This window comes from Filicampus tigris, chromosome 1 (genome assembly GCF_054856515.1).
Source record: "Filicampus tigris isolate MCC_2025a chromosome 1, RoL_Ftig_1.0, whole genome shotgun sequence".
NCBI classification, from domain to species: domain Eukaryota; kingdom Metazoa; phylum Chordata; class Actinopteri; order Syngnathiformes; family Syngnathidae; genus Filicampus; species Filicampus tigris.
The window spans coordinates 23,667,227-23,686,075 of record NC_141217.1 but is presented as its reverse complement, the minus strand read 5'-3'; the positions used below and the strand labels follow the sequence as shown (position 1 = coordinate 23,686,075).

The 18,849-nt window shown below is 40.6% G+C and overlaps 1 protein-coding gene across 11 annotated transcripts in view; it reads right to left on the bottom strand.

The window, feature by feature from the left end:
- agrn (agrin) overlaps nt 1-18,849 on the bottom strand; it is a 263,386-nt gene that overhangs the window by 152,390 nt on the left and 92,147 nt on the right. For all 11 annotated transcript variants that reach the window (XM_086027847.1, XM_086027856.1, XM_086027871.1 and 8 more), the window contains one exon: nt 15,181-15,219. In XM_086027847.1, coding sequence (XP_085883973.1) covers nt 15,181-15,219 — 39 coding nt within the window. The remainder of the gene's footprint in view (nt 1-15,180; nt 15,220-18,849) is intronic.

Below are 18,849 nucleotides of genomic sequence, written 5' to 3'. Positions count from 1 at the left end.
GTGGAAGTAAAGACCTAAAAAGCAAGACGAGATGTGAAAAAAGGAACATGTGGAAAACATGACAAGGCAAGGCAGCTTTATTTATAGAGCACATTTCATACACAAGACAACTCAATGTGCTTCACAAAACATGAAACAAAATTAATCAACACAAAGTCAACAAAATATTACAGTTGATCGTGACATCCAGTGCCCATAAAATATATTCATTAACCCATCATTCATCAGTTCTATCCATTAACAACACCAATCATGCAACCATTATCCAGGAGCTGATAAAGAATTCATAATTTCTCTCCATCTCGTTTTTATCTATCTAGTCATCTATCCATAACCTCAATTTATCATGTGGGTTTTCATGTCAAGTCAAATGTATTTATATAGCCCTTAATCACAGAAAAGTCTCCAAAAGGTTTAACATGCCTAGTTGACAAACATTAATTATGACATTCCCTGATCACCCCTGACCACCCAGGAGGGCAGGAAAAACTCCCAAAAGATACATCAGGGGAAAAATGAAAAACTTGAGAAGGGCCGCCGATGGGGGAATCCCCCTTCCAGGATAACCAGGATGCAATAGATGCCGAGTGGGAAAAATACTCTATAGTGTTAGTTAGAATAATGCAATAGCACATTCATACAGCCATCAAATCAATCTTATGCATCATATACATGTAATCCAGTCATCCATTTACCAAGTCAGATCCGTAAATCAAATCAATCAGTGATGGATCAATCCATGAAATCCAGTGATTCACTAATCCAATCCATCCATTTTCCCATCCATCCATTAACCTTGCATTCACCCACCATAAATTCATCCTGCACCCACCACCCACTGACAATCAATGTACATCCATCCCACCTAACCTTCGTCTACATTTTCATCTGTCACTGGAAGCACATTTCATTCTGGTTTGGTTTGCACTTACTGCTGTGTATACATACTGTACAGTGTACACAAACACACTCAACACCAATTGCAGCTACAGTCTTAATAACTGAGACACTGTGGGAGCTGTGAATGGACCAGTGCATGAGGCTTTTCCTTGTGTGTGTGTGTGTGTGTGTGCGTGGGAGTGTGTGTGAATGTGTGTGTCTAGGTATAATAGCAGCAGGGCCAATGGAAAGGGCATCATGAATAGTGCATTAGGATGGGTAGGGTCAGACTCTTCAATGTCGGTAACCTCTCAGCAGATGATCTCCAGCTGGTTTGGGTGGGGGTCTTTGACTGGTCGGACATTGGTGCGTGTGTTTGTGGGGGTGTGTGTGTGTGTGTGTGTCTTATTCTCGCAAGAACTGTTCCATATTCATGTTTCACCTATAACCAGAGTATTCAGTGTCACATGAGGCCATTTACATCCTGGAAATTGGGCTGGAAATTATAAGGGGTGACATCGGGGTGGGGGTCCGACCTTTGAACCTCGCTTTGTGTGTGAGAGCTAGTATGGAGGTTTTGTTCAATTTGTTTGAGTGTAAATTATTGAGGCTTTGCTCAATGACATGGACACTAACAAAGATTGTTTTAATAAAGCCCTCCTGGATCACATTTCAATCTTCAGTCAGTCTGCTGATGAATAGAAGAATGGACACTCTCTTGTCAGTCTGATCTATTTCTCTTGTAATATTATTGTGTTCCACATTGAATAGTGTTTAATAACAGTCCAGGCAGGCAGGTAAACAGCTTCGACCGATGTGTTCCTTCTCAGAAATGACACTAATCTGAAGCGGGTCAGGGTTGATGCCTTAGCCAGTGATGGAAAATATATGCAGGAAATTACACCAATGGATGAAATACAAGCAAATAATTTGAAAAGCGCCAACTTCAAATGCGGCTCGGGCTGTTCCTATTGTGTGAATTCTGAGGGACAAGCAATAGCTTCTTTTTTGTAGTAGTAGTAGTATTCACGCTTAATTGCAGTAGCAAAAATTTTTTAAAAATTCAACAGACAAAATGTGTGGCGTGTTAAGTGAAGCACACACAATTATTGAGTTAACCGCTGTTATCAATGTCCTCAATTTCTTTCTTTTTCTAGGAGGGTATTTTGTCTTGGTGACATGAGCGTTCTAATTTGACGTAATGTTTCATACAGTACATTCATTCATTGGTAAAAGAAATTTATGTTGAATACTGAACATGAATGAAATATTTACAGAAGGCGACAATAAAGCACTATTCATCACTTCACCTTCAAACACCGAGTATCACAAAGTATCAGAATACTTCCGACATTGCCTTCCTTCGATGACAGCCACCAACTCTTCTATTACCAGAATCCAACCGTTCGTCAAGTTCCCACATGCAGTCCATATGTGATGTGAGTGCAAACTGAATGTGTGAGGCTGCCGCAAGCCATGGGGACCAGAGGCTCATCGGTTTGCTCGCGGCGGGCCCTTTTCCTGGTTCATGGAGGATGACAGGCAGTGGCATTAAGATTCTTGGTAGGGTGGACAGTTCCACTGGTTCCTGAGTGACTTCATCCATCCACTTTTCTATACTTCTTATCCTCATTAGGGTCGCGGGTGAGCAGTTGACAGTAAACGGTCAACATAATGGGTTATTTTTAACCCAGAGGTTTAAAGGTGATTTTGGGCAAGAAACCAGCTAATGGCAGGGCACAAATAACCATTCAACACTTACGTTCACACTGAAGGACAATTTATAGTCATAAATTAACCTATCATGCATGTTCTTGGAATGTGGTACAACGACGGCGTAGTCATATCAAGTCAACACAAGCACAAGTGGAACATGTAAACTTCACACAGGAAAGCCAGAGCCCAGATTCGAACCGCGAATCTCAGAAATGTGAGAAACTGTGATGACATCTTTTTTTGCATCTGCCAGCTCATCCAGATTCTCACCAAGTTGTCCTAACCAGCTCTCTACAAAGTTTCATGAAAATCTGTTCCGGTGAGATCTTTCAATTGGAACTGTTATTTATTTCCGTGCGCTAAAAGTGAAATATAGCCTGACTTTTTCACACTCTCTATGTAATGATACTCTCTCATGCACAAACACACCCAAAGAGTTCTTTCTTCACTTTTCTTTTGACACCTTAGTGTTTTATTATTCATCTTTACACGGATCCTCTCTGCACTCAGAACTCTTCCAGTCTCCAAATCTAAACACACACACAAGCACGCACTCACGTACACACTCGGCTTCAATAATTGATACATTTCCCAGCTCTCTCACTAAAAATAGCCTGATCATCTTTGCTTTATTCAGGATGCTTTCCTCTCCACAAAGTACCCCATTCAGACTGCACAGACTGAAATAATACACAATCACATACAGTATAGGAACAACACGTACACACAATAATTCTCGCCGTGGTGGTGTGAGAGATACAAGTCCTGAGGACAGGAATACTAATAACAAAATGTTTCCCAAGCACACCGAGCTCCTGTTGAGCCCTCGGGCTGGAGTACAAGAACGCACCAACCCACCCAAACACTCGCAAGCAGCCAATCAGACGCAATATTGGCTTATGCAACGCACGGGCAATCCTTCATAATCCATCACTATCCTTGAGTCTCTGTCCATAGAGGGCTTAATAATTACTGGCAAAAAGCTGGACTTGTAGTTACAAAACACCAAGATGTATCCAGAATTTGTATTCAGACAGTTCAGCTTGGAGCCATGCTGAAAAGCGTTTGGGAATATATTAGAGGACGCACTTTTGTTTTCAAATTAGTGAAGGTGAGAGGAACTGTTTTGATAGATGCTTGTTGGTTGCTTTGTTAGTGAGCAAGATCATGCAAATTAATATCTATAAAGACAATTTATGCAAAACCTTGTGATGGAGTTGCACACATTCAAAGAAACCCTTGACTTTGGGTGCAAAGGTACTGTATGTAAAAATAAAAATTCATTTAAAGGAGCAATTGAACAGTTTCCCAACCCCAGAACTCCAATGTTACGGTAGCTAATTAGTGGAATTATCCCATTATAGGTTAAGGAACCATATTTGGTGACTTCAACTTAAATCAACTTGTACACCACATACTTCACTACATGTGCATTGTTCTAGCCAACAGCAAATAAAGATAACTATGGAAGAGTTACAGGAATTTAACAAACCGTGTGTTTGAAATTATAATATATTTTAAGTGTAATCTAAGCATCTTTGGGTGCCCTAAAAAGCGCTATGTGAGTGCCCATCAGTCTTCTATAAATGTATTATTATTATTATTACTGGTAGTACCGTATTAGTAGCAGTCATGCTAGTAGTAGTAGCTGCAGCAGTAGCAGCCTTTTAAAAGTTCCTTAAAAGGAAATTGTCCCAAACACATTTTTTTTTCAAGAATATGTTTTTTTTCAAGAATATGTTCCCAGCAGGCCCACAAGGCATCATGATTTATATTGCGTTTGTGGAATATGAGTTAAGCAGCAAAATCCACCCCTTTTTAGCCATAACAGTGGGCGGCCATTTTGTCACAACTGCTCATCTCAGGTAACGACCAATCACGGCTCAGTTTCAGAAAACAGGTCAGCCGTGATTGGTCGTTACCTGAGCCCTGAGCAGTTGTGATCTCATTTTCAGAAGTGACAAAGTGGCCGCACCCAGAGATGGCTAAAAACGTGTGGGTTAACTATTATTCCACAAACGCAATATTTTTCTGAATGCCTTGTTTCAACTAGTAAGCTTGCATAGAACATATTCTTGAAAAAAATATGGTTGGGTTGACTTCACGGTTAAACAATAATCACTGCAATTTCCCATCATAAAAAAAAACAGGCTGTGTTGTGTAAATAAATGAAGTGATAAAAAGTAGACAGTTAGGTACGTTAACAAGAATTTCAACATGCAGGACGAATCAATCTAAACGGCAAGGCAAATGCGTTGCGACAATCTTGGAATCTTTCAAAATGACTTTTATCTTCCCCAGTCTGTATTTATGCTGCGCTCTTATCTCCACTGCGTCTCAGCTGTACTGCAACGACCCATATTCATCCTATCTGATCCAAACAGTTTGCATTGCTTTCTCCCCAACAACTCTATCCCGGGCTAAAGTATAGCGGTTACAGCCAAGTACATCTTGGCAAAACCTCCTTTTATTTTATGGGCTTTTTTTTTGGGGGTGATGTGCACTTTAATCTAAAATTTCTCTTGAATAAGAATGCAGAAATGTACTCCGAGTGGAATCCCCTCTCATGCACCTAATGGTCTGCATGTCATCTTGGCAAGAGTCTCCACTGACTTCTCTCCTTGCTCATTAAAACTCGATGAAACTAAAACACTACTTCCTTAGAAAAAAAACAGTGGCGTTTGACAGCTGCTCTGAATCTGACCCTTACCATTGTGTCTTTTCACCATTTAGTAGATGGAGGAGCTTTAAATAAAGAAACACGGACCATGCATGTTATCAACTTGGAACATACAAAGTATGAAGTATTGATTAGAAGCTTTTTTTAAAGAGGCAAATATTGCTGTTCTCTCAAACTGAACTTGGAACTTTAATTCGAACTGATCCGATACATATGAGTAATAAGTGTTTCCATTTTGAATAGCATTCATAGAAGGTCAAATTAATTAACTTTCAGATCGCTGACTGTGAACGTTTTCAACATTGCTTGTTTTCTGTCTGTGCAAGAATCCTGCTGATTTGCAACTTGAGGTAAACAGGGTAAAGGCTCGGATCAGTACAAGTTTCTTCTATTCGGGCATGTGCGGTGCAGATGAGTATGTAGATTGTTGCGCTTCTGTGTGGAACTATTGTGCATAGTAGGGCTGAACAATGAATCAAATTCAAATGGAGGGTAGTAGAATGCAATTTTCAAATTGCCAAGGCTGCAAAAAAAGAAAAACACAGCTTCATTCGCATCGGGCGGTAGGCTTTATTTTTTATACACAGTATACTTTTGCATATTTTATGTATTTATTTCGTGTCTAAATAAGAAATACGATTTTTCTAAATCATTCCGCCCTAGTTCATAATTTGCTTTGCTTTACTTGACATTTATGTCTCAGCTACCTCAAAAGGGGTAGCAATGAGCAGGCCCAAAGATTAAGACGTGCAGTAATGTGAGAAATTATTTTATTCTGCTTTCCATTTTCATGTACCGTATTTTCCGGACTATAAGCCGTTACTTTTTTCCTTGGTTTTGAACCATGTATAGTCAAGTGCAGCTATTCTGTGGATTTTTCTTCCACCGCTAGGGGCGCTGCAACCGGAATTACAATAAAATACAATACAATTGCCATTAACAGGATGTGACTGCAGTTAGTGGAGTTCAACAGGCGGGGGCACAATGCACTACATCACGCATTGGGTGGTATGCCGAAGTAAAAGGTGGACGTTAACTGACAAACTGGAGTGTGAGCGGGCTGTGAAATGAAGATAAGTACTGTTTATTTTCTCTTGGTTCTCTTCCGTTTTAATCAGCAAAGTTGCTGCCATGTTAAAAGGCATTGTTAGGAAAGAATCTGTTCAGGTGCATACATGTATATTTACAGTTCAAAATCATTGTGTAAATGCAGTAAATATAGAATTTTTCAAAAATATATAGGTGCGATTTAAATATTGTTTTTTCATTATTACTTTTTTTTTTTTTTTAATGCGGCTTAAATAAAAGTGTGGCTTATAGTCCAGAAAATAAAATACTCTTCTACCACATTTGATTTAACCCAGACACATTCAATGAACAGCTAATATCAAATCATTGCATGTATCACTTGCAATCACATCCTCATTAATTTAGCAACCGACCAGTTAAAGTGGGAGGGAAAAAAAAAACAAAATACAAGCAATGATTAAAATTACCGGTGAATGGGGGAACATTTTAAACATCAAAATGAGAAATTGTTACTGGAGTTACAGCGATGTGGTGACAGGAAGCAGCTGTGGCAAAATTGGAGCCTCCTGACACTAGTGGCTAATGTCACAGCTAATAAATCACAAGTGGAAGCACTCACACTGTTATTCCACACATTGTATGTGCGTGCGTGTGCTTGTGTGTGTGTGTGTATCAGCTGTCCAGGAAGTTCGAGCAGCAGCAATCTAGAAATGCCACCTGGTCAAGCACAGACCTCCGCCAAGGCTGGTTCGGCAATATTGCAGACTACAAATGTATCTGAACTGGGGTCACCATGGCAACAACAGGGATACTGTGCTTTTCTTATTACAAGCCTGGGAAGCGTCAACATCACGCCAAAGCTGTTATTCTGCTCTCAAGTTATTACCTACTGTATCTTTAAAGTCTATTTACAGTATATCTCCTATAAGGTAGTAGTGGCGCGCCACCCAAGATGTGCTCTGTCTTTATAATGAGCTTGGACCAAATTCCATTTTCACTAAATGTAGCTGCTTCCTCTTCTTTAAAAGAGCACATATACTCAGACAGCACTTGCACTGTTGACACTAACTCCTAATTATAAAGACAGAGGGGGGTGAGGCTTAAACTGTGAGATTTTAGCGCTACCGCCATGTCTACTCACTTACTGTATAAGGGGAGCTTTTTATTTCTCATGACTTGTTTTATGTCTGTCACATTATGGCCATGAGCAGCTAAGTCTTCACAGAGTAAAGCACAGTTTAAATGAGCCTGTTGGCGTTACAGCGCGACTGGTGTTAGCGCGCTCCGTCAGCAGAGCTGTTTTTATTGTGTTTGGAGCGACCACGGCTGTGTTTCCAACAACATTGGAGATAGATTGCTGACATCCACTTCTGTTCCTTCTTAATTTTTTGGAACATTGGCAACCGCTTTGCAATTCACACGAGCAAATTCTGTATGTCTCAGCCATTCTCCGCGCATTCAGCATTTTGTCTTCTCACCAGTTAAGTGTCAAAAACCAACCACATGATAGTCATGACACTCATGGAAAAGCAACTGCAAAGCCATTTCAGTTTTATGTGGACATCATTTTAGAGCACAGGTTTGCAACACACATTAAGGTGCCATAAGTTACATGCATGCGGTGTAAACAAGCCCCACGGATGTTTATTAAAGCCATTTTAAGCATGGACAAGGTGGTAAACAACTTAATGTGTCTTCGTCGTCCGCTTTGCTTCTGGCTGGCTGTCACGTGGCAGCAAACAATATGTTGTCTCTCTTCACAAATAGCAAATATATTATTTGTTTATTGATGTCTTTCGCTACACTCAAATGTAAAAAAATAAAGCGGAGCAGGAACATTACCATAATAGTGATTTACCAGCCTTCTTTCTTTGACTTGCTCTCTCTTTTTGCTGTCATAAATAATATTTGAGGGCAACAAGCAGCATATACCGGAGTGTGTGTGTTTGTTGTGCACATGTTGAACATAAATGGTGTCAGTCACATGCTGCTGAGCCACATGTTGCTGTATTATAATGGTGTGAGGCAGAACACATAGTGGTGGTCATGTCAGACTCCATGAAAGAAATGCAGTAGACAAAAGCAAAGAAAATGATCACTGCATTGTGAGGGGTTACAACAAAACTACATCAGTTGTTTGTTTTTGAGCTGACTAAAAGAAAATATTTAATGTTATGTTAATGTTAGGGCGGCACGGTGGTCGACTGGTTAGCACGTGCGCCTCACAGTTCAGAGGTCGTGAGTTTGATCCCGGCTCCGGCCTCCCTGTGTGGAGCTTGCATGTTCTCCCCGTGCCTGCATGGGTTTTCTCCGGGTACTCCGGTTTCCTCCCACATTCTAAAAACATGCATGGTAAGTTGATTGGACACTCTAAATTGCCCCTAGGTGTGATTGTGAGTGAGGATATTTGTCTCTGTGTGCCCGCATGTTCGGATAATAATTATAAATATATTTTCAAAGTAAACAGATGATTTTAATTCCTATTATTATTATGGGCCAACCTGTTCTTGAAATCCCAACAAATCGGATGTCAACCAGTGACAACGAATGCACTCAAGGTCTTATATAGCTCATGCCCGAGCCGGAGTGCGTCACTAGGCACCCTTTTTGCCACATGCTAGAATATCAGGAACACTGAAATGCTGAAGAATGTTTCACGCATTTCACAAATGTATCTCCACAACTGAGTATGTACTACAGTTTTCAGTCTTTGCACATGTTTTCAGCATTTATCCTCAAACTTGTATATCGTCGCTGTGCTGTGAAAAACACTTATCTACAATTTTGGAAACTTTTTAAATGTTCACTTTAATGCAATGTCTGTAATGCGGAAACATGATTCAGGTAAAAATAAAGTGAAAAAAAATGGAGATAAGTGTTTTTCACATGACAGCGACAATGTAATGTAGTATAATGTAGGCCTATTTATAAACACATCTCTCAATTCACTTTACATGCTTCCACCGTTAACTATCAACAGAGAGCATTGAACCTCAGAGCTCTGTCTTCATTGCAAGGCCCAAACATACATGTGTGTGTGTGTTTGTGTGTGTGCGTTTACGTGTGTGTGAACAGGTTTTTTTTTTCTCCCCACCACTCTCAACGCTTAAATAACTTCACACAGCCTCATTATGGAGACATTGACTGTGATGGAGGACTCAGTTAACAACAGGAAATCAGAGTACGATATTGTTCAGTGACACAGTGACATGGCAAGACATTTCATTCAATCTTATTATCACCTCTTAACTTAATTAACATATTAACAATGACATTTGTCATTCTGGTTATGTCTCAGTGTGTGTGAGCCTGTGTGTGTGTTTTTTTTACCATTTCTCTCAACACCACTCAACAATTTAATTAGAGCCCTCACTGCCCAAACAACTCTCATTTTAATGTAATAAACTAATTACGATTATTAAGGAGGAACGCACGACAAGAAGTCGTCATCCCAACAATGAACAATGAAAAGAACCATTCCTAGCATATTAGCATATGCTAATTCCATGCAATACAGTATGTCAAGGTGAAAAGGGTACTTTCACTCTGTGCGACCATGTTGAGTGATAAAAGCTTTGATAAGCAGGTCAAATTTTTTTTTTAGCCCACCCGTACTGCAATATTATTGCATATATTCCCTCATGTCCGTAGGTGATTTTTCCTGGTCCAAAGAAAACCAAAGTTAAACTTATTTGCCGTAATTCCAAAAGGTACGGTGTGTTTGACACAAACACAATACTTATCAACAAAAGAACAAGAACATGCATGGTGATGGCTTGATTTGGGGTTGCTTTTTTCAGCTGGTAGTGGATCTTAAGTCAAGATGAAAGAAATTACGAACAGCTATAAATAGTGTTGCCCCAAAACCTTCAGATTTTGGCTAGGAAGAAAGCAAATGTCAGGAAAAATCTACTAGAACTGCAAACATTTGTTTCGGGTTATTCAGAGGCACTTTAAATGGCGGGAAGTGTGTGCTGACTCCCATTTAAATTAATTGTCAATGTGATTGGTTATTTTCTGAACAGAACCACATCCTACTAATAAAAGGGCGGGCATAAATTATCTCAATTGCATATTTCTACTTTCGCATTTGAAATGATTTTTTTTTAAATCGATTGACTCATACAGGTTATCATTCACATTAACGGTAGGCAAAAATTATTTATCTGGTTTTATTTTTTATATCATAGAAACCAGAGGTGGGCATTCCGTCAGACTGACAGACCGGGCCGTCAGTCTGTCAGTGGTGGTGACGAATGATGTGACACCATTTAAAAGACGGATTGACGAATGCCGGAAGTACGTTTTCATCCGTCAGTGTAATCATCATCCATCACTGGCGCACACCCGTTTTCTCACATGTTTTTGGGAGGATCGACTGACGGACCAACGGAACTTCTGATGGACTGACTGACAAACTCAACGGATGAATCGACTGACGGACTGTCGGACTGACGATTACAATTCAGTTCATCACGAAAAATGACGGAATGACAAATGGCGGACAGGTACCCTGGCTGCTGACGGACCAGCAAAATGCCCGCCTCTGATAGAAACCTGGCATTTTGAATAGGGGTATGTACACTTTTTATCCACTGCATCTATTTTTGCACACAATAAATGACTGCCTTTTTATTTAATTCCATTTGTTTTTTTAGTTTCATTTTTTAAATAATTATTACATTTGATACATTTCCTTTTCTATATAGTTTTGGCCTTACAGAGTTTTTCCTGCGTTAAAAATTGCGACTTTAAAAACTGTCAAACATTAAAAACTGTTGAACCCTGTTTAATGAAATAGGACGCATGAAGAATGCGAGCAAATGAAAACATTTCTATTATGTTGTTGGCATGATTTGCTTCTATAACCATGTGTATGTCACAACTAAAAAAGGCCCGGTCTTTGTGAGAAGGGAGGAATAACACATTCAAGAAATTTGCGTATATGTGGTGACATGTAAGGTTAATTCATTTGAAACCGACCGCTATTTCTACTCTGGCGAATAACCCTTAAACACGACGCATATGATGGGGGCATGAAATGAAACAGAGCACCCCGACCGAGAGTTTTGTGTACTTTCAAAGGGCATTCAACTTTGTTTTGGTGCAGTCAAGGCCTTCAGGGGGGTCAGACCAGAAAACACTTCTGTGAATTTGTATTTCTGGGCAGGCAACTTTAACAGCATGAATTTGCCAACTTAATGTGAGACCTTCTCAGCCAGTAAATCAAGCCCGCCTCTGAGATTCATAAGATATTTTGTCACTGTTGTGAAGAATCTATGATGTGAAAAGATTTAATTAAGATAGGTTGAGGAGTCATAATTAATTCCACTCCTCTGTAAGTCACGCATATTGCCAAGAACATAGGAAACACCCAAGCAGAATAAACTGCAAATTTGTGTATACGTGTCTAAATGTGTACCTGACCTCCCCTCTTGTTCGTGGTTTCTAATGATATCCTGGAAAGTGTTTGGTTCCTACATTATCACTGAGCTGACAAAAAGCTATATTCATTTGGAGACGGTGTTACGTTCAAAGTGTAAGCAAGGATGCAGCCACTTTTTTTGCAGGTTTCCCACTGCCTTTGATCAAATCTAATATCATCTCCTACAGGGTATACTTTGTCTGTCAGTCAGGAATAACCTCTGGAGAACTCTGTTATGCACCAAAACTGGCTGCTGTCAGGAGAGCTGTTCGCAAAACATTGCAGACCTCTGGCAAGGCATAAATATTTGTCATCTGAGAAATCAAAGAGTGATTGGCTGATATTGATCTGCGATTTACGCTCACAATACTTTAAAAAGAGGTAAAATACCTGTCATGCATGTGGGAGATCGGCTGATACAGATTCTGGTCCCGATCATGTGAATTAACGAAAAATGTTTCAATTTCAGAGCTTCTCTTAATAATTATCTTAACAATCAATTGATCTGATCAATTGATTCTTGATCAAAAGTATTTTTGTAGGCTATAAAGCTTTGCCTATTATAAACAGTGCCTTCTTAAAGAGGAAGTCAATCCCCAAAAACTATTTACAATAAAATGTTCTATATGCCATCGACTGGAAATGACACGGGCGGCACGGTGGTCGACTGGTTAGCACGTCCGCCTCACAGTTCAGAGGTCACGGGTTCGATCCCGGCTCCGGCCTCCCTGTGTGGAGTTTGCATGTTCTCCCCGTGCCTGCGTGGGTTTTCTCCGGGCACTCCGGTTTCCTCCCACAGTCCAAAAACATGCATGGTAAGTTGATTGGACTGTCTAAATTGCCCCTAGGTGTGATTGTGAGTGCGGATGTTTGTCTCTGTGTGCCCTGCGATTGGCTGGCAACCAGTTCAGGGTGTCCCCCGCCTACTGCCCAAAGACAGCTGGGATAGGCTCCAGCACGCCCCGCGACCCTTGTGAGGAGAAGCGGTACAGATAATGGATGGATGGATGGAAATGACACCATCAGGGCTCAGATAACGACCTATCATGGCTCAGTGTCAGAAAAAAGGTGAGCCGTGAGTGGTCATTACCTGAGCCCTGAGCAACTGTGATGTCATTTTCAGTTGACAGAAGTGACAAGATGGCCGACACCTGAGATGGACAAAAACAGGTGGATTTCACTGCTTAATTCATATTCCACAAACAGATATTAATGAGAATGCCATGTTTAGACTGTTGAAGGCACATAGAACATATTATTGTAAAGAATTTTTCATTTTAATTTTCTATCCTTTATGACTTCAGCAATGTATCTTACCAAAATGAATTGGAAAATCCTTGAAAGAATACAACACATCGTGAAAACAAATCCAGATGCTATATCAAAAGCTGTAGCCAGGAAGTTGCACAAGTGTTGCACATTGCAGGTCATCTCCTCAGAACCACTTGCACCAAAATTAAGAAGTTAGCTCATTTGTTGTCGTCCATAAAGAACTTCCTAAAGTACACTTCTAATACCCCAAACTGCCTATTAGCAGAGCTTTCTAGTTTTGGCCAAACATCCAACAACCGTCTTATCATTAAAAGACAACAGGCAGTAAAGAACGTTGCTGGGCTGAGCTAATTAACTGCTGTTTTGTGACTTTTATCATTGTTGGGGCTGGTGATTATAGGTCATTCATCTGGCAGGGAGGGGGACTTCACATTCATCTGTGGGTGGTACACAGCATAAATATCTAAGAGCTGGAGTAATTTGTCCCCCAAGACCAAGGATTCTATCGCTCTAATTCGTAAAAGAATTCCTTTCCAATCTCTGAGCCGAAAAGGACGTCTCATCAACAGCAGATCCAAAACAAACTGGGTTGTTAAAAAATGCACGCTCCTTGGTATCCTTGTCTCTGATGTCATGTAATTAAGAACCAAAGAGCGGAGTGTCCTTGGCGTGGAAGACAGATTCTGTGGAAGCCCTGCTTGTGCTCTTTGGACCAGATTTGACTAATGGCATGGTTATATTAAGTGTTGGATGCTGGGGAGCGTCTTCTAAATCACCCCTCCACGACTACTAAACCTCCAAATGGTAGCCAACTCTTCTATTGAGGCAGACTGTAATTGTCTCACTAATCTCCCCAGCGTTAAATGACCCGCAGAAACAGCGTCCCACCGGACAGGCTTAATCCACTGATTGGAGACTGGCCTTTTTGTTTTCCTTGGGATATTAAAAAAACATAGGCTGCTGATGGAAAGCCTACAGAACTATTGGAAAGGTAATTAAGAGCTTGCAGCAGTTTTTAAACGCTTGACTTGTGCAGAAACAAACTGTGCCCCCAGACACGGAAAATACATGAATGCTCAGTCCATCAGCAGGATTTTATTTCTTTTGTGTGGGTAAAATTAGATCAGTCCAAGGCAGGCTTCCCAACAGAGACTCACATTCTGTCACAATGTTTGCTTTTCAAATGTGCGTAACTGTTTGTCATTTGTCAAGTTCATTCAGTGGTTATCATTAAAATGTAAATAAATTACTGATACAAATGGTACTGCCTGCAATCAAATCTCAAATGCATTTTTGGCGCACAACATTTCAATAAGCAGATGCAGGCGGAAGGCAAAGTGAAAAAAAATGGTCAATTAATCCCCTTCAACAATCTCTCAAGACAGCGAGTAGGCTATTAGCACTAAGAGGACAGCGTCCCCGTGATGGGCGCAGTTCTAGCACGACAATCTACTGGCCTGTGTTGGGCAGGATGGAGCACTTAATGTATCAAAGTAGGATTCAGCAGCATCAACTGTCTGGCTGGAATCATTATACTCGTTCGCCCTTTAGGCCCCCAGCTTTGGTGCCTACCAATAAGCAGGATGATCCATTACCTTTAGAGCTTGCAAAAGCCCGGCCCAAGGCATTGAACAACTACACAACTAAAATCTATCAAGCACTATCAGACTGTGCTACAGCTGATAAATATTCATGCTAAGGCTTGAAAAAGACATGTGTTGCCTTTTGTTAAATGCTGCAAAAATGCAGAAAACAACTACAAGGACACTATAACATGGGGGTGAAATACATGGATAATCTGCCCTCAAAAGTGTAAAAGTAAGATGGTGTATTATACCAGGAGAGCCTATGACGAGTATAGAAACAAGGAATAAATATAAATCCAACTTGCAATGCGGAGCCCATCAGTTGAACTTGATCTGAGATGCATTTAGTGACATCAAGAAAAATATCCAAAGATCATATCCATTTGTTTCCACATTTACATTTACAGTGAATATATTTAACTGTCATTTCCATGAAATGAAGGAAAAGACAAGGAGCCCTGAGGACATAGGAAGTTAGGAAGATTGTACATAAGTTAATGTGATTGTCCGATCGTCAACTTTCAGTGCAGATTCCAAAGTTATCTGGAGTATCTGATACCCCCAAAACAATAGTGGTCAACAATGCGACTTACCATCGGGAGGCTGAGCAGGTGTAAAGTGAGGAGGCTTGTCTGAAAGAGATAAGAGCAAAAAAAAAAGTTATAAAAACAGAGTTATTATTGAAATCTGAACATTATGTCACAGAAATCATTGTTTTGTGGTTAAAAACAATACCATGCTGAAAGATATGTCATTTTCTGTGGACAGATACAAGATATTTGTACTATGTTGTCATATTGTCGCTGTCCTGTGAAAAACACAATTTTGGAAAATGTAATTGTCACATTAATGCGATGTCTGTAGCGCAGAAACACGATTCACGTAAAAATAAGAAAAATGAAAAAAATGGATATATGTGTTTTTCACAGGACAGCGATGATAACATGGAATATAAGGAACACATTATCATTGGAGTGTAGCGCCAAGTGAATCACAACCTGAACTAATGAACTCAACCTGTCCATTATGGCAGCACCCAATTGCCAAAATTAAACAGAAGTGCAAGTTTTTTGGACCATGTTGCAAAGTCTTGTACTTTTATAAACAAACAAAATTAGAAAATGATCCACATTCAATTGTGGCACATGTTCTGTGCATTAACAATAAAATCCGCACATACCATAGGTACCCCAACAGAAATACTTTGGACACATACTTGCAGAGTGTAACCAGAAAATAAAGTTGTAACCAGCTTGCACATTTTAGACTTCAACAAGAAGATTTGGAACAATATTTCTGAGTTCAGACACCGCACAAGAGGTGAGCATAACTTCAATGCTTAAAAGGATATTTAACATTGTACAGTTAATAAAGGTTTTATGTTGCCAACAGTTTGGCTCTAAAACACATGAATACAATTTCCATTATTTTCAGTGGAAAAAAACGGTTTGTAAATATGAATGAACCTGAGGTCGACCACAAGACACCAGAATGAATTATGTTCAAGCTTGGAGGCACAATGGATCGAAACGTCACGTAACAAAAAACACGATGCCAGCATGGCGTGCTCCTCAGTGATGCATGGATCCCAGAGCAGCAGCTAGCTGGAGTGCAGAACTCAATCAAAACTCCATCAGAAATTGGATTTATGGCCCACATAACAGAGCCCCCTGGTGGTCTGGGCTGCTATTGTAGCACATTTAACACCACTCTGCATGACTCTGCACTGCCAGGGACAGTGAGGACCATAAAACACATCAATTAAATCACCGACATAACACATTAATGCGGGGATCCACGAGTCTTTCCCCCGGACTTTCCAAGAATCCTGAGACGCGGCCGACTTTTAAATCGAGACTGACAGAGAATTGCTTGTCAACAGCTGGGGGCTTCAGGGGAAGAAAGAGGAGAGTGGAAAGACGAGGCCGGGGCTTGAAGTGAATAATGAAGTGTCTGCCGAAGCCGTGTCCCAGTCACTCATGACCGGAGCCTATTCCATCTGGGAGAAGCTTTCTAGAGAGAGCCAGACAGCGTTGGGAGAGAGGAAGGGCCTGCCTGGTCAAACGTTTTAGCACACATCTTTATGAATTAAATGCAAAGTAGGTCTACACCCCTTAACATCTCCTGAACAGACACATTCCATTCTCACTCCATCATTCTTTCCCCTGGGGTTTTTAGCTGTTTATCAATTGTACTGATAGTCCAAAATCTCATGACCACAGAAAATACATGCACACACATAGAACACACAAACACTCCGCAAAATACAGTAAGAAGCAAGGCATAAGGAGGAGATACAATTCTTTGCATTCTCATGGACATAAGTTCTTTTCAAAAACATATTAGTCTTCCCCCATCTCACTTTCTTGACACAGTGGCTGCCTGTGTGAATGTCACCGCATGAACATCATTCAGCCAATACCTTTCGTGAATCAATATGTGTCTGACTGTGACATTTAGCCACGTGAAGGAAGACGTATGTTTTTGTGTGTATCACTTTCCCCTTTCATTTGAAGTCAAACACCTTGACAGCATGTGGCTGTGGGTGTGTTTGTATTGCAAATATAGTGCAATAAGAATCAGTACATTCTTGGATCACATGCTGGCTTCATCCATCTCGCCACGATACATCATTTTCAACACACCTTTACAAAAAAATCGCGGTCCATTTATCACGTTCCGCCTACAGCCGGGGTACCGTTCTGCCGTCCGTTTATCCACCATTTTGCTCGGCCGGAAAAAATAGTTCCCGCCTATGGGCCGGTCCGCCTATGATTTTAAACGGGCTTCCGTTAGCGTTTACAAACTGTGACCGACTACCGCTAAATTTTGATCCGTTTATCTGTCTAACCTCCACCCCCCCACCCCAAAAAAAACAAACACGTCATATTCCATCAGATAGTGTACTATTATGTGGTTATTTTGTGTATCTACATCATTCTGCCCAAAGACCTTTACAAAGCCTCACTAAAAACGCCGAAAAGTTTGTTTAAAATGGCTTTTGACAGTATCCCCTCTTTTCACAGTTCAAGCTGCTTGATAATATTGTTGAGTTCCCCTGCGTTCGACTCCTCCGTCTCCATTCTTCCCCTTCTTCTTGACACGCATTTCGTGTTCCGTGTACTTTAATTGGACAAATAAAAACGTGGGACAACTGCAGCTTGTCAAATAAAGTTTTGGGGAAAAAAACAGTGCATCCACAGTGGTCCAATCCCAATACCCACACTTGCACCCTTGTGACCTCCACTTGCGCATTCCCGCGAGGGTACGAGTGTGTACGGTGTCCCAATTCTGCAAAGTTCTCTGTCGACGCCCGCACTTCGGCCGCACTTCGGCTCAATGTCCCTTAAGCCGAAGTATACTACTTTTAATATTATTATGTTTTAATATGGGATTGGGCCAATGCCTCACATCAGGTCCGTGGCCAAAGATTGTCAGTTACCAACAAGATAATTCACTTTCTAGTGTAGCATTATTTCATTTACACCACAATGTGCATTATAAACATACACAGCCAAATAAAATACAAAACACCCACACACATAAACAAGGTGTGGTGAAACCCAATGTGAAACAACAATATATGATGACAAAGGTGCAGCAGGCTTGGAGACTTGGGAGCAAGCTAGTCATATAAATCTCACTAGATGCGAACCTGTCGTCTCCGACAGGAGATGACACATGTTTTTCAAATCACCATAACTCATGTCATGAACCTTTTAAGATAGCAACGTAATTCCAACGGATTCTGAAAGCGGAGGAGAGGAGCTTTCTGTCGATACCATATACATTACCGTCGCTGACATTTTTTTTGTGCCGGGTGGGGGAAGCCGTATGTCATAGTGGAAAGTGACGAAGATGACATGTTTTTCATATCACCGTAACTCATGAACCATTTATGCTTCTGAAAGCAGAGAAGCGTAGCTTTGCATCGATACCATGTACGGGCGGTGGGGTTGCGAAAATAGACGATTACGGGTGAAAATCTGTTTATGCTTAATCCATCTTTTAATTTAAAAAATATATATATATTTCCCGTTTATTGTTTATCGCTACAAAATGGGTGTCCGTCATAGGCGGCTAGGCGGACTGGTCTGTCACAGAGGCGGTATGCCCAGCTCTGCCGGTTTGTTCATTTAACAAGTGCCGTCACAATGTGTGACATTCTGTCCGTCTTGAAATGAGGTCAGAAATGATATGCCTTATCCCCGTTAAAACATAACATATTGTATATTCTGTGATGATTGCAAAGTGGATAAGCC